Source organism: Cavia porcellus, unplaced genomic scaffold (genome assembly GCF_034190915.1).
Source record: "Cavia porcellus strain 051 isolate PalLab524CR breed Dunkin Hartley unplaced genomic scaffold, mCavPor4.1 scaffold_9, whole genome shotgun sequence".
Taxonomy (NCBI): domain Eukaryota; kingdom Metazoa; phylum Chordata; class Mammalia; order Rodentia; family Caviidae; genus Cavia; species Cavia porcellus.
The window spans coordinates 27,267,066-27,279,311 of record NW_026947492.1 but is presented as its reverse complement, the minus strand read 5'-3'; the positions used below and the strand labels follow the sequence as shown (position 1 = coordinate 27,279,311).

General features: G+C 49.1%; 1 protein-coding gene across 1 annotated transcript in view; it reads left to right on the top strand.

Moving 5' to 3' along the window:
- Nucleotides 1-739: 739 nt before the first annotated feature.
- Opcml (opioid binding protein/cell adhesion molecule like) overlaps nt 740-12,246 on the top strand; it is a 1,064,190-nt gene continuing 1,052,683 nt past the window's right edge. The window contains exon 1 of the mRNA XM_063256111.1: nt 740-1,435. Within this exon, the coding sequence (XP_063112181.1) occupies nt 1,375-1,435 (61 nt within the window). The 5' untranslated portion in view covers nt 740-1,374. The remainder of the gene's footprint in view (nt 1,436-12,246) is intronic.

The window sequence follows — 12,246 nt, the reverse complement described above, 5'->3', positions numbered from 1 at the left end:
TGGTGAGTTGCTGGAACTCACTTCCTTTCTGTCCCAGGAAAGGAATCCCAGAGAACAATCCCTTTGAAGCAGGACTCCTGTGAGGAATAACTAAAGTCGTCCCCCAGACAGGGGGTACTTTGGGAAAATATTGGAAATTACAGTGAAGGAGAAGGGGAGAGTTCTCTGACCTAGAAAGTCATGGCCCACTGAGACAGCCTCTCCCTAGTGGCTTCTGCTTCTCTGTTGCAGATCCTCCAGGTTCACAGTCCATTTTAGGAGTGGCTCCCAGTTCTCAGAGGGGTACTCTGGGGAGGTCTGCAGGCTCTTTTTAAAGTAGGTGTGTGTGTGTGTGTGTGTGTGTGTGTGTGTGTGTGTGGTAAAATTCTGAGGTGATTCCCACCCAGAAACATTGTCTGCACAAACTCTCCTTCCAGAAGGGGCAAACTGAATTAAGAAAAGGATAAGGAAGGAAAGAAAGCAGGAAGCCACAGGTCTCCTTCCCTCCATGGGCAAAGATTTCTGATGATTTCAGCAAATTTCCACCTCTGGAAGATCTAATCTGAGTCTATCCCTGCCTATGCTGTAATCATAGCAATTGTTTGGGCTTCTTGTGTTGGTAGAGTTTCAGAATACTCTAATTGTGGGGAACTGGCCAATTCTCTGCATCTTTGGTGAAAAGAAAAAAAATTAGCATGCCTGTCTCTCCCTGGAAAAGCAGATTGCTTCCAAGCTCACAGTGGCAGAACGGGGGCCGGGGTGCGGAGTAAATGGCTGAGCGCTCCCTGTGGGCTGCAGACCTAGCTGCATCTTCGCCTGGAGACCCGGAGGAAGGAGGAGGCACGGGACTGGCGCGAGCGCTGGTCACATTTCTGCCAAGGAGCACTCGCTCTCTCTTGGTTATGCCCTGAGCCCTGCTGGAGCAAGGTCTAAACCAACAGTGTCAGACGCCTCCCTCCTGCCCACCCAGGAGCGGAGTGCCCACGGGAGCGCACGCCGGCGTACTCACACGGCTGGCCGCGCGCACTGCTGTGCTCCGGATAGGGGGTGCGCAAGGGGCAGGCTCCAACCCCCCTTGGATGGCGCCTTCCGAACAGGGAAGTCTCCAGGTGTCGCTCAGGAGAGTGGAGCCAGTGTGCGCCTTGGAGGAGGTCTGTGCGGAGCCCTGTGCAGATTGGTGCTGATGATCTTACCAGTAGTGTGTGTGTGCGCGGAAAAAATCAGAGACGCTGCCTGCCTGCTCCATCTCTCGCGCGCTCCCTCTCTCCAGCTCTCTCCCTCCCTTTGCAAACATTGGATTTAAACCTGCTCAGAATTCAGCACAGAGGAAGGCAGCCGCGGTAGCAGCAGCAGAGGCAGGAGCGAGCCGACAGCCCAGAGCACCGCAGCGCCGAGATGCTCCATCCCGTCTGCTGGATCGTCTTCTCCGCCACCACTGCCCTGCTCTTCATCCCAGGTACCCGGTTCTCTCTCTGGGGCGACTGTGCGACGCCCGGCAGAGAGGAAAAGGGAGGAAGGGAGCACGGAGGAAGAGAGGGAGCCTGAGGGGCATGTGAGGGAAAGAGGTAGGCTTGCTGTGCACACACACACACACACACACACACACACACACACACACACTCTCACACCGGCTTGCCAGCCTGCTCACGCGCACGCAGATGTGCTCAGCACGGGATCGGCTCTGTGTTCGGCGCATCCAGTGAGCTGGGTTCGAGATCCGCACGATGCTGCCAGGCGCTGCTGCTTCTGAGAAAGATAGCAGCAGCTGGCGTTAGCCAGTGGCGGCCTCAAGGGAAGAAGGGGGCTAAACTCCGCACACCTCCTGCTCGCGGCTCTCTGGGGACCTGCAGGATGGATGAGGCATCCTATTTCTCTTTCAGCCCCGTCGCTGCTCCTGAATGCTCTCTGTGTCTTCCTTCTTTATTTTTTCCAGCTCTTCCAGTCTCATCCTCTCTGTCTTCCCCTTTTCCTCTCTTTTATTCACAGCCCTCTCTGCTTCTCCCACATTAGCTCCCTCTTCCCCCATTCCTGCCTCTTTCCTGCCTCAGGAATCCACTGGTGACTTCTTGTCCTAACAGCCATTCTGCAGCCACTCACCCTTCCCTCAGCCTTCCACCAAGTGGGCAGGTTACGCCTTTCAAATTCAGAGTCCTCCCAATTTCCACTTCCCACTCAGCACATCACAAACTCGAATTTCCCTTGCCTGCATTTGGAAGGTGCAGACTGAGGGGAGGTTGAGGCGTCTGATCCAGAAACCTGGAATCTGAATTTCCCTGGTCCCCACTGCACCTTCCTTACCTGACCTAAGGATTTCAGTGTGGTGTCACCTGGGAGGTTGCTAGTTGTTTGGGAAGAGAATGCTGCAGCGACACAGGGAGCATGCTGCAATCCTCCCGAAATAAGCTCAGCGGAGGCATTGCAAAATCCTGCGTCTTAATAGATCTGGTAATTGCACAGGAGTCCTTTGCAAGCAGACAACTGAATGCCCGCAGACAACTGAATGCCCGCAGGCATGGTTCAAACAATGCTAAAGGGGCTCCGTTGTGCTTGCCAAGCTTTGAGGCAACGTCAAAGGGCTCAGGTGTTCCCATACTGCATCCCAATCCAGGCAGTATTCCTTTTTTGGGGTCCAGATTGAGATATAAGTATTGGGTTAAACATTAGGTTAGACCTACTTTCCCATGCATATATACACAGATATAACGGCTAATGTTCTTAAACCATATCTTTTCACTGGTAAAACACATTCATTTAGCCTTTTTATATTTAGACCCTCTTGGTCAGGGTTACACAATTCCCTGAGTACTTCTGAACTACTAAAGTAAAGTCAGAAAAATAATGGAAGTTTGCTAAGGAGAAAAAAAAAATGAGAGGGCCAAGTTTTCTTTTTTTAAAGGAAATCCAGTGTATAATGACTATAAATTAAATTTTAAGTTAATTATGTCTTTTTAATATTTTAGTTTTGTGTTAGTTGTGAGTTATTCTCTTTCAGATAGAGACAGGCTCTGCATACCCAGGTGCCTGGATGTCTGTTTTAAGCTGAGAAGTTTAGAGCTGTGAGTGGTGGTGTTTTTCCTTTTCCAAATTCTACCAGCCTTTTCCAGAGGGTTTCAGCCAGAATCTACTGGGACTGGGCTCCTGGGCTGGCTTGGAAAGGAAGCCAGAGAGCTCAGTACCTGCTGGAGCCTGGTAGAGGGAGCCAGGTGGGTCCCCTGAGCCCCTATAAGATGACAAACTTTCCTGCACATTCAAATCCACTGCCTGGCAGCTCCTGGAGGCATCTCACTCCCCCGTGGCTCCCCACCTGGGCAGCACTTGGAGCAGGCATCAGACCTTCCCTTCATGCAGAAGCCAGTGTCGCACTCCCCAAAAGGGAGGAGGTGAGCCCCAGTTGCTGAAACTGCATTGCAGTGCACCCTGAAGGAAGGCTGGAGGAGTGGGAAGCCTTGTTTTCGGGGTGCCACTTTATGGGCAGGGAGCAGGCAGAGATTGCAGAGAAGCATCAGCCAAAGCTGCTGTGAAAATGAGCTAGGTGAGGGAGACAGGCCACCTCAGCTGTCTGTGAAGGCAGGGCACAAATGTCAGCCCAGGGTCTCCTCCTGGCACAAAGTCTGCTTCTTGCTTGAGAGCTGTGCTTCCTGCTAATTGTGCCCAGAACCTGGCCTGAGTGCTCTCCAGCAGGAAGGCATCAGCAGAGTAAATGACAGTGACACTTCTTGGGGGCTTCTGCAGGAACAGGACTTGGCTCTATTCGACTCCAAGAACTGCCCACCTTTACTTGGGACTTCTTTCTTGCTTCTTACACTTCCTTTAGTACAGCCTCAGTCTGTTTTTGCTTTGTTTCAGAGTGTTTTTTCTCCAGTTGGGTAAATACCAGCTCGTTAGCCATTTACTTTCCCTGCATCTCGAGGCGGAAGGCTAATGTAATAATGAAACTCTGACCTGGTTGAGCCTCGATGCCATTTCAACTGCAGTTTTCTATTTCTTGGTAAAACACTTTTCCATCCCAGAATAATTTTAAAGTTAATGCTGCTGTCACCTGGCACCTTCCGGGGGAGACTGATGGTTGCGAATTGCTTTTCGAGGCAGAGTCACTGGCATGGGAAGACATCACTGGATGCTGTTCTGGGCCCACACCAGAGGTAGGGCGGAAGGGGTAGAGGGCCACGGAGAATGCTTTCACTGTCATGCAGGAAACCCTGGGTGCAGTGAGTTTGTGATCCCAGGGGGAAGGTGACACAGTGGTCAACATGAGGAGCACCTTTGACCTTGGATTTAGGGGCTTCATGGGAAGATTAATAGAGTGGGGAGCAAGAAGTGAAGGCTGCTGGGCATTGCATCAGGGTCAGCTGGGAGGGAAGGTTAGATGCTGTGCTTGGTTCCTTCCTGGATGGGAGCAGTTGTTAACCACAAGCAGCTCAGGTCCTGATGACTATGCTCTAAAGCAGTGGCCATGGTCTACAACACTTGCATTAAAGCCTGTCTTCTGCTTTTCTGCTTGGACACTGAGAAATGACACCATGGCCATGGCAGAATGGGGCAGGCTGAAGTGCTGTTGCTGTTTAGCAGCTGAAGCCAGTTCGGGAAACACAGTAAGACCCACAGCGGAGCAGGGGGCAGGTCCCAGGTGAGGTCGGGTCTCTAGTCTGAAGGCTGCTTCTCTGCTATTCAGTCTGTGCCTTTCTCTTCTTCCAACCCTGACTAGGGTGAGTGGAGGAAGGCCCTGAGAACTCCATCCACTCACTGGATGAAGGTGGCTCTTTGATAAGGCAGAGGGCCAGAGCTAAAAAGCTGGGCTCATACTCAGTCTCCCCACATTTTACCCACCTCATTTTAAATGGTTTTTGCCTGGTTAGTGTCAGAAAGCCCTGGACCTAGTTGGAAAGTTTCCTGAGGTGAAATTCCTCTCTCCCCAGAACATCTCCCTCCATCTTCCCACAAGCCATTGCCTTGGCCTTTGGGACTGGCAGGTTTGGCTTTTGGGTAAGACTTGTGGAGGACTCTATAGACAGCTTTGATGAATTTCTCTCCCATTCCTTAACCCCTGACTGAGTAGTGTTGAGAAACCTGCTATGATTGTCTGGCATGCAGACAGGATCAAGTAGGAGAATCTAAGCCCCAGACTCACAGAAAAGAGACAGGAATGAAGACTGTCTGGTTCTGAACAAGGCTTTATCACCCTTTGCCATCGAGGTCCCTATTTCCCCTCTCCCCAGCTATCATGTGGCTCTCAATCCCTTAAAATAACTGACATGTTAATAAGGTCAGACCGCACCGTATTGGCCTTCAGCATTGGCCTGGTGGCGCTAGCAGCCACTGAGGAGACAGGTGTCAACTCCTTTCTCAGTAGCCTGGAGCTGGGCAGCTCTACTGAGCCCGTGATTAATCAGCGGTCTCAAGGGCTGGAGATTCTCCAGCATTGCTCCAGTCCAGTCTGCGGCTTTGCTTTCCCTCATTCTCACCATCTCTAGAATGCTACAGAAGGAGAGTCCTTTAGTTTACGGGGGCTGGTGCACATCCCACCACATGGGCCTCACCCAAGCCTCTGAGTGGACAGAGAGCTGGGAAGTGAGACACTTCGGTGAGCAGCTCTTCGAAGTCCATTTGGTTAGTTCAAAGCACTCCCAAGCCTGAGTTTTTACCAGACTGCAGAATGGGTTCCGTCTAGGTATGCTTCATGCCTCCAAATAGACAGAGTGGCCAAAAACCTAGGTCAAATGATAACTAAATCAACAGCTTTGAATTTTTACCAAAGCTCAATCTCATCTCCTAGTAACAAGGCCAAGAAAAGGATAAGCATTTGTAGGCTGGGAGGGGACATTCCTTAATGTTGAAGAGGCAGGCAGACAGTAGAGCCATCCTGACTCATATGTTTTGTCATGTGATAAAAATTAACAAAATATGCTACACTTATTCATTTATTCAATTATGCTTTATCTAAATTCTGATAAAAATGAATTCAGATATTTTCCTACTTTAAGTCATAAAATCACCAAAGCAGGAAATTCTTCATCTTATTCTCCAAGGAAATATATATATTGACTCTGAGCCTCTGGGACTCTATAGTTTTTCTGCTGTGAAGCCAAGGGCAGTTGGTACAGGCCATTTGGTGTCCTGAAACATCGCCTTGAAATCTTTTTGGTGGGGTGAGAGATGCAGGGACTTGAACAGATGTGCGAGCACAGCTGGAATTTCATGAATCTCGACTCACAGCTTCTCGTGCCTGTGGGCACTGGCTCTCCTGCCACAGGCTCACTGGATGGGGCCATCAGCCTGCAGCTATCTGCAGATGGATGTCTGCCATTGCCCACAGCTTCCTGGGGCTGGGAGAGAGGGCAGGTAGAAGCAAACCTCTCGAGTTCTGTCAGTGAGCTTGAGTGTCAGTCTGCAGGTGGCCTGTGGCTGATGACACTCCAGGCTGTCAGTGGCAATGGATGCTTCTGGCACCTTCCAGAAATGGAGGCCAGCTGGGCTGAGAATGCCATAGGTAGTGCTGTTCTGCTCTCCTCCTCTGACCTGTCTGTGAGCTCCAGGCTCTAAGAACACTAACCCCCCTTGATGTTTATGCTATGGGTAGGACAGCATCCAAGGCTTCTTAGTTGTCTCTGCTTTGGGAGGAAGGAGGTATTATAGCAGGCAAAGGTATAGTCCACACTGCTAAATTTATACATGGTTCATTCAGACATGTTGGGGTTAGGGTTAGGCACTGTGTTTAGGGTTTGGTAAAAGATTAAAGCCAGCTCTGAGAAACAAGCAGAAAAAGTTCCAAACTAGAGATGAGCTTGCAAACAAATTTGCTTGTAGGTATGTAAACTAAATTCCCACCTCTCATTCTCACCATCCTTTCCCAGTCAGATTCATGCTCTTCTCCACACACATGTACACACACACACACACACACACACACACACACACACACACACACATGCCCTTTAAGCTAGAGTTTAGTTGTTCTCAAAATCACACCATGGCCCATAGTTCTCACAGAAAGTGAGCCCAGCCTTTGCCTCCTACCTCTGCCCTTCCAGAGCTTCCAACCTCAGCCTCCAGCCACACCCCAGGTGCACAAATGCTGGGAGACTGTGCCAGGCATGGCTGCCCACATTGCTGTCCACTGTCCTACATCCCTGAGGTGCCTGGGTGCTGCTGCAGTGCTAATTCTGGACTCCCACAGCCTCCATCTCACCCAGAGCCCTTGGTGCTGAGGCTGGGGACTCCCCTCCAGGCACCAGACTAACTTAATTAAATGTTTGCAAAATGCTCTGAGACACCCCTGGGCAATGTGCTGGGTGAGGGCAAGGCATTATCATTACGATGCAGGCACATTCCCTTTAATGAGCAAAGACACTGTGCTGAGAGACCCCTACAAAGGCCAAGATGAATCGATGCATCTGACACAGGCCATTGATTGGAATGGCTGCTTGCATGTTTGTGGGAAATGACAAGTGACAATTGGATTCCACACTGAAATCCAGTGTGGAGGAAACTGGCACACTGGGTGCATGAGAGGACTGAGTTTCTGAATCCACTGAGCGTCCGTCCTCGAATCTTTACTCATGGGACCCTCAAAAGCTGCCTTACCACCACCTGAGAGTTTGCTAACATTGCCAGGAGTAGCAGTGGTCTTATGCTCTATGATGTACCCGGGGAGTTTATCTTCGGTCCACCTTCTGCCACACTGAGAGGCTCTGAGCTAGCAACAAATTGGGGTCTGATCTTCACTTTGTTTGAAACCCTGTAAGTCTTCCAGTTGAGTTTAGAATAGAATTGGAATACTTTTCAGGGTCCAAGGGGCCATGGTCTGACCCTTGCTTTCCTTCTAGCTTCACTTTGTGTCCCTGCCCCTTCGACTCTTGGCTTTGGTCACTGGGGACAGACAGTATCGGTTACTCAGAAAAGCTATGTTCTCTCCTTCCCCAAAGGCTTCTGTCAGGTTAACTGACAGGTTACCTGAACTGAGATCTCTGATGTGCTTAGATTTTTTTCTTGCTAAATATCTTCTCCATGCTTCAGAGCTTGGCATAAGAATTGCTTTCCAGATGAACGTTTGTGTTGCTTTAATGTAGAATAGACTTCCTTCTCATTATGCAAGTCCTTAGGTTTGGGCTTTTGTCTCTGACACCTCAAGTGCATTTATTTCGAAGCAGTTGTTGGTTTATGCTTGTCTTTCCTCCCCATTTCATGTTCCATGAAGATGGAGAAATGTCCATTTTGCTCTCCTACAGACCCTCAGTGCCTAGCACAGAGGCAAAGAACAAGTGCATGTGAACTATTTGTTGAATGAATGAGTGGAGGGACGAGTGGACTAACGAACCTGCCACCAACCAAGGTCACACAAATGGTGAGTGTCGGCTCCATCTCTGAATCTTCAAAATCACCTGGAGAACCCCTGAGTCACCCCTCCTGACAGCTTCCCATTTGCCAAGGGAAGCCAGAGGCCTGGGGACAGGCTTTGCTAGGAGAGATGCAAATGTGCAAGGAACGCTCGTGATGATCATTCATTCCGGGGCTCACGCTTGTCAATAAATACCCGCTCGGAGCTACCAGCCAAGCACACGCACAGCAGCTCAGAGCTGGGGCTGCATAGTTTGGGTCTCACATCACACATTGCGACAGACATGCCTGAGAGAGTGAGTCGTTTTGTAAACACAGATGTGGGCCCTAATGTGGGCTATTGGTTTAATATAAACTGCAGCTACTCAGCAGGTTTAATCAGGGTTTCTCTTAAAGCGGCCTAATTGTTTGAGATTTAGAGTCTGCCCATGGTGCCAATGTATAAGATCTGTACCAACACTGGAGGAATGTTATTTGAAGAAAAATGTTGCGTTAAGGGTAAGGAAATATAAGTGGCATGAATGAGTTGTGTGTGACCAACTGATCCTTAAATAGGTTAATTTTCATATAGAAAAGGCAGGAAGGATCTCAGCAAATCTATGGAATACATAAAGGCCTGCACTGTTTTCATGGTTTCTCACTTTCAGTCTAGTCTGTTTCAGATGGTAAGTTTGCTTCCTCCTGGAGGAAGCCAGGCATTGCTAACGAAACTTTGACAGGAACGTCCCTGACTTGTGGGCACCAAATACAACCACTTACAGAGATTCTCATGGTGACGCCTAGCTGGATCTTTGGAGAGAGGGTAATGTCTAGGGGTCCCTGAGAATCTGTTTAAATTACTTTAAGTTATTAGAGGTCCCTGGGACTGGACAAGGCCTTGAAGGTTGTTTGGCCTGTCCCTTCCAACATGCAAAGGTATGCTAAGGGTCTTTAGTAAAGTCATGTGGTAAAGTCACACAGTGACTGAGCACTCTCCTAAGGACAAGACTTTTCCTAACCTGCTTGGAGTCATTTCAACAGAACAGTGAAAGGCCGAGTGTGTTTTGCCTCCCAGGGCAAGAACCTTTTGGAAAATCAACCTGTAACCTGGGCCTGAATCTCGTTAGTATGTGCCTGCATTGTGTGATTCAGTGGGTAAAACCCAATAGTCAGGACCTGGGCTCAAGAAGCCAAACAAAAGCCTTTCCATTTCTGAAGCATTTTCCATCCTTCAAATGGCCTTTGTAACTGAACTAGGGGATGCCCAGAAATGTCTTGCTCTGTTGTATGAGAAGGGTAAGCTCAGGATAGTAGAATACCAAGTGCTAGACAGGGGCCAACCTGTTACCCAACAGGTCCACCTGTTTGATAGACACACTGTGCTAGGTGCCTACTTTCATTGTCATGGGACCACCAAAACACCTCTTTATAAACATCTGTTAAGGGTTGGTTCTGCTCTAAGTCCAGTAAGGAGGCATCTCGAGAATCCACTGGACTCTGTATTAAAGATTCATGGTCAAGCGGTGGCTGATATTGTGTGCACCATGACCATTCCGTATTCTAGCAAGTTAAAAAGCAGAAGAGCTAGGGCTGCCTCCTCCCTACTCCTACCACTACTGTGTTGCCTTCGCAGCTGCCAACATGGGCATGGGCACAATCAAGATGATAGCTCCAAAGACTTGTAGACAAATGCAGAGTAGGAACCAAAAGTTCAGATTCACAAACATGTCCTGTATGATCAGATGGTGAGGTTGCCAAAGTATGGCAGTGAAAGGGTCAAGCTCTTTGGGCATTCTCCTTCCTAGAACAACAGGCCTAGAAGCTCTTGGCTTCTCTCAATAAAAGAATTTGGTTCTTCTGAACAGCACTGTGCCAAGGGATTCCCTGTACTCTTCAAAGAGAAGAGGAGAATGTTGGAAGAGAGAATATGGCAGATGGAAATAGCCCATCAGCCTACAGTAGCCAAGAGGAGCTGCAGTTTCCTGGGGAGTCCCCTGGCTTTCTCCCATGGGGAGAAGAGTTCCCAGTCTTACTTGGCACTGGGATGGATGCCTCTTTGGGTGGAGCTCAGATGGGAAGGGTTGGTGAAAACTCCTCTCAGCACTGGGCATCCTTTCCTGGTGCACTCCTCCTGTGTCTTTGAGTGCAAGGATGTGCCCGGCGACTGCTGCCAGTTTAGCCTCATGATGTCCATGATGATGGGCAACTTCTGATGATGCAGGGGACTGTTTGTTTCCTTCTTTCACGGCAGTTATTTGTTGACATTTTACTAGTGCATATTGACAGTGCGTAATGACTGCATGGCCCTTCTATGGCCACCTTATAGAAGCATCAGTGTAGTATATACCAGCTTGTCAGGTCTTGCTGTGTCTTCTGGACAGGTCACTTTTGTCTCAGTAGTTTTCTCTTCTGTTCTAAGCTCTTCTGTCATTCCTTCAGAGGAGCTTGTGCTAAAGGGCCTGTGAACTAGTTCTGGAGCGGGAAGCCTATCAGAGGCAAACCTGCACCCACTCCTCAGGTATGAAGCAGTGTATGGTCTGCTTCTCTTTCCATGGAGAGTGCTGAGGAGCAGTTTCTGTTTCCCCAGCTGAGATTCTCTGGCCCAGTCAGAATGTGCGGACTCTGCCATGTTGGCTGTGATGAGAGAGGCCTGGGATGGGTGAGGAGAGGCAACAAAGTAAGAACATATGGTCAGGCAAAATGTGCTCTCTGTCTCTGCATAGTAGGTCCAGAATTTCAACGTGCAGTGGGAGACCGGATATTTCTGGAGAAATGGGAGTCTTCTTGGCTTTTCCTAATCATGTGCTAGGGAAAGGCCTCATTGCTCTCTACAAGGGCTGGGCTGGCTGGTGAATCCCTGAAGATTAGATGTTTCCTTGTCAGGACCTCAGGGGACCCATATGACATCTTAGGGCCCCATAAACCCTTCTAATCTGTGCTAAGTTGAGTCCAGAATGAAAGCCATTGATTCAGTTATGTGCTTGAGTGTCAGGGAGGCAGTCATTTCCAGGGCCACTTGCATGTCTCATACTGCGCCAAACCAAAATGCTCAGCTTCATGGTAGCCTCAGGAAAAGCCTCAGCTAGACTGAAGATGGTGAGCTGGCCTTCAGTTCTGAAAATGGTTCTAGAGACCACGCCGCTCTGTAGCACGCTGCACTTGGAGTCATACTGTCCATATCAGCCCTGGAAGCCTTGGGAACAGCCTGTGCCTCTGGAGGAGGGCAGGGCTTAGTACGCTTCAGCCTCATATAGGGTCTTGTCTGGTGTAGGTTGAGGGGGTTAAGTGCTCCAGCTCTCTTTTAGAATTTGAGAATTCACTTTACACTGCATTTTAATGGGTGTGGACTTCTCTGGGTCTGGCTTTGGGTGGGAAGAATCTTAGAGCTGTAACGCTGTACTTACCAGCTCTGATTTGAGTTGGTCTACAACCCTCACTCTCTGGCCACACTCATAAGGTTCAAGAGTAGTGTTGACGTAGTCAGGTTTCATAGAAAGAGTGCATACATCCTCAGAAGCCCACCACACAGCACAGAGTGTGAATGATTGCAGTCACGTTTGTCTGACAGGCACCTGAGGTGCAGAGGGACCACTGACATCTCCACTAGGTCAGTCTTCTGGAAGCATTGTTGGAGTCTGTGTGCCTGGGAGGGCAAGATGGTGTTTGGTAACAAAGTCATAGTTTATGCTGCGGCTCAAGAGCATAAGCAGTGGAAGAGAGCTCAAAAGAGTAGGTAGGGAAGCTGAAGAAATCAAAGAGGAGACATTATAGTATTTTTCCAATCCATGAAAGCATCTTATATTTTCAATTCCTCTTTATTTTCAATTCTTCACAACTATTTTTTTCTTATACTTTTGATGGTGACATCTGGGAATAGAGGGGCCATGACAGATTTTTCCAGTAAAGAAAACACCCTTCAATTTGCCTTGCCTCCCTGTTATCAACTGCAGATGC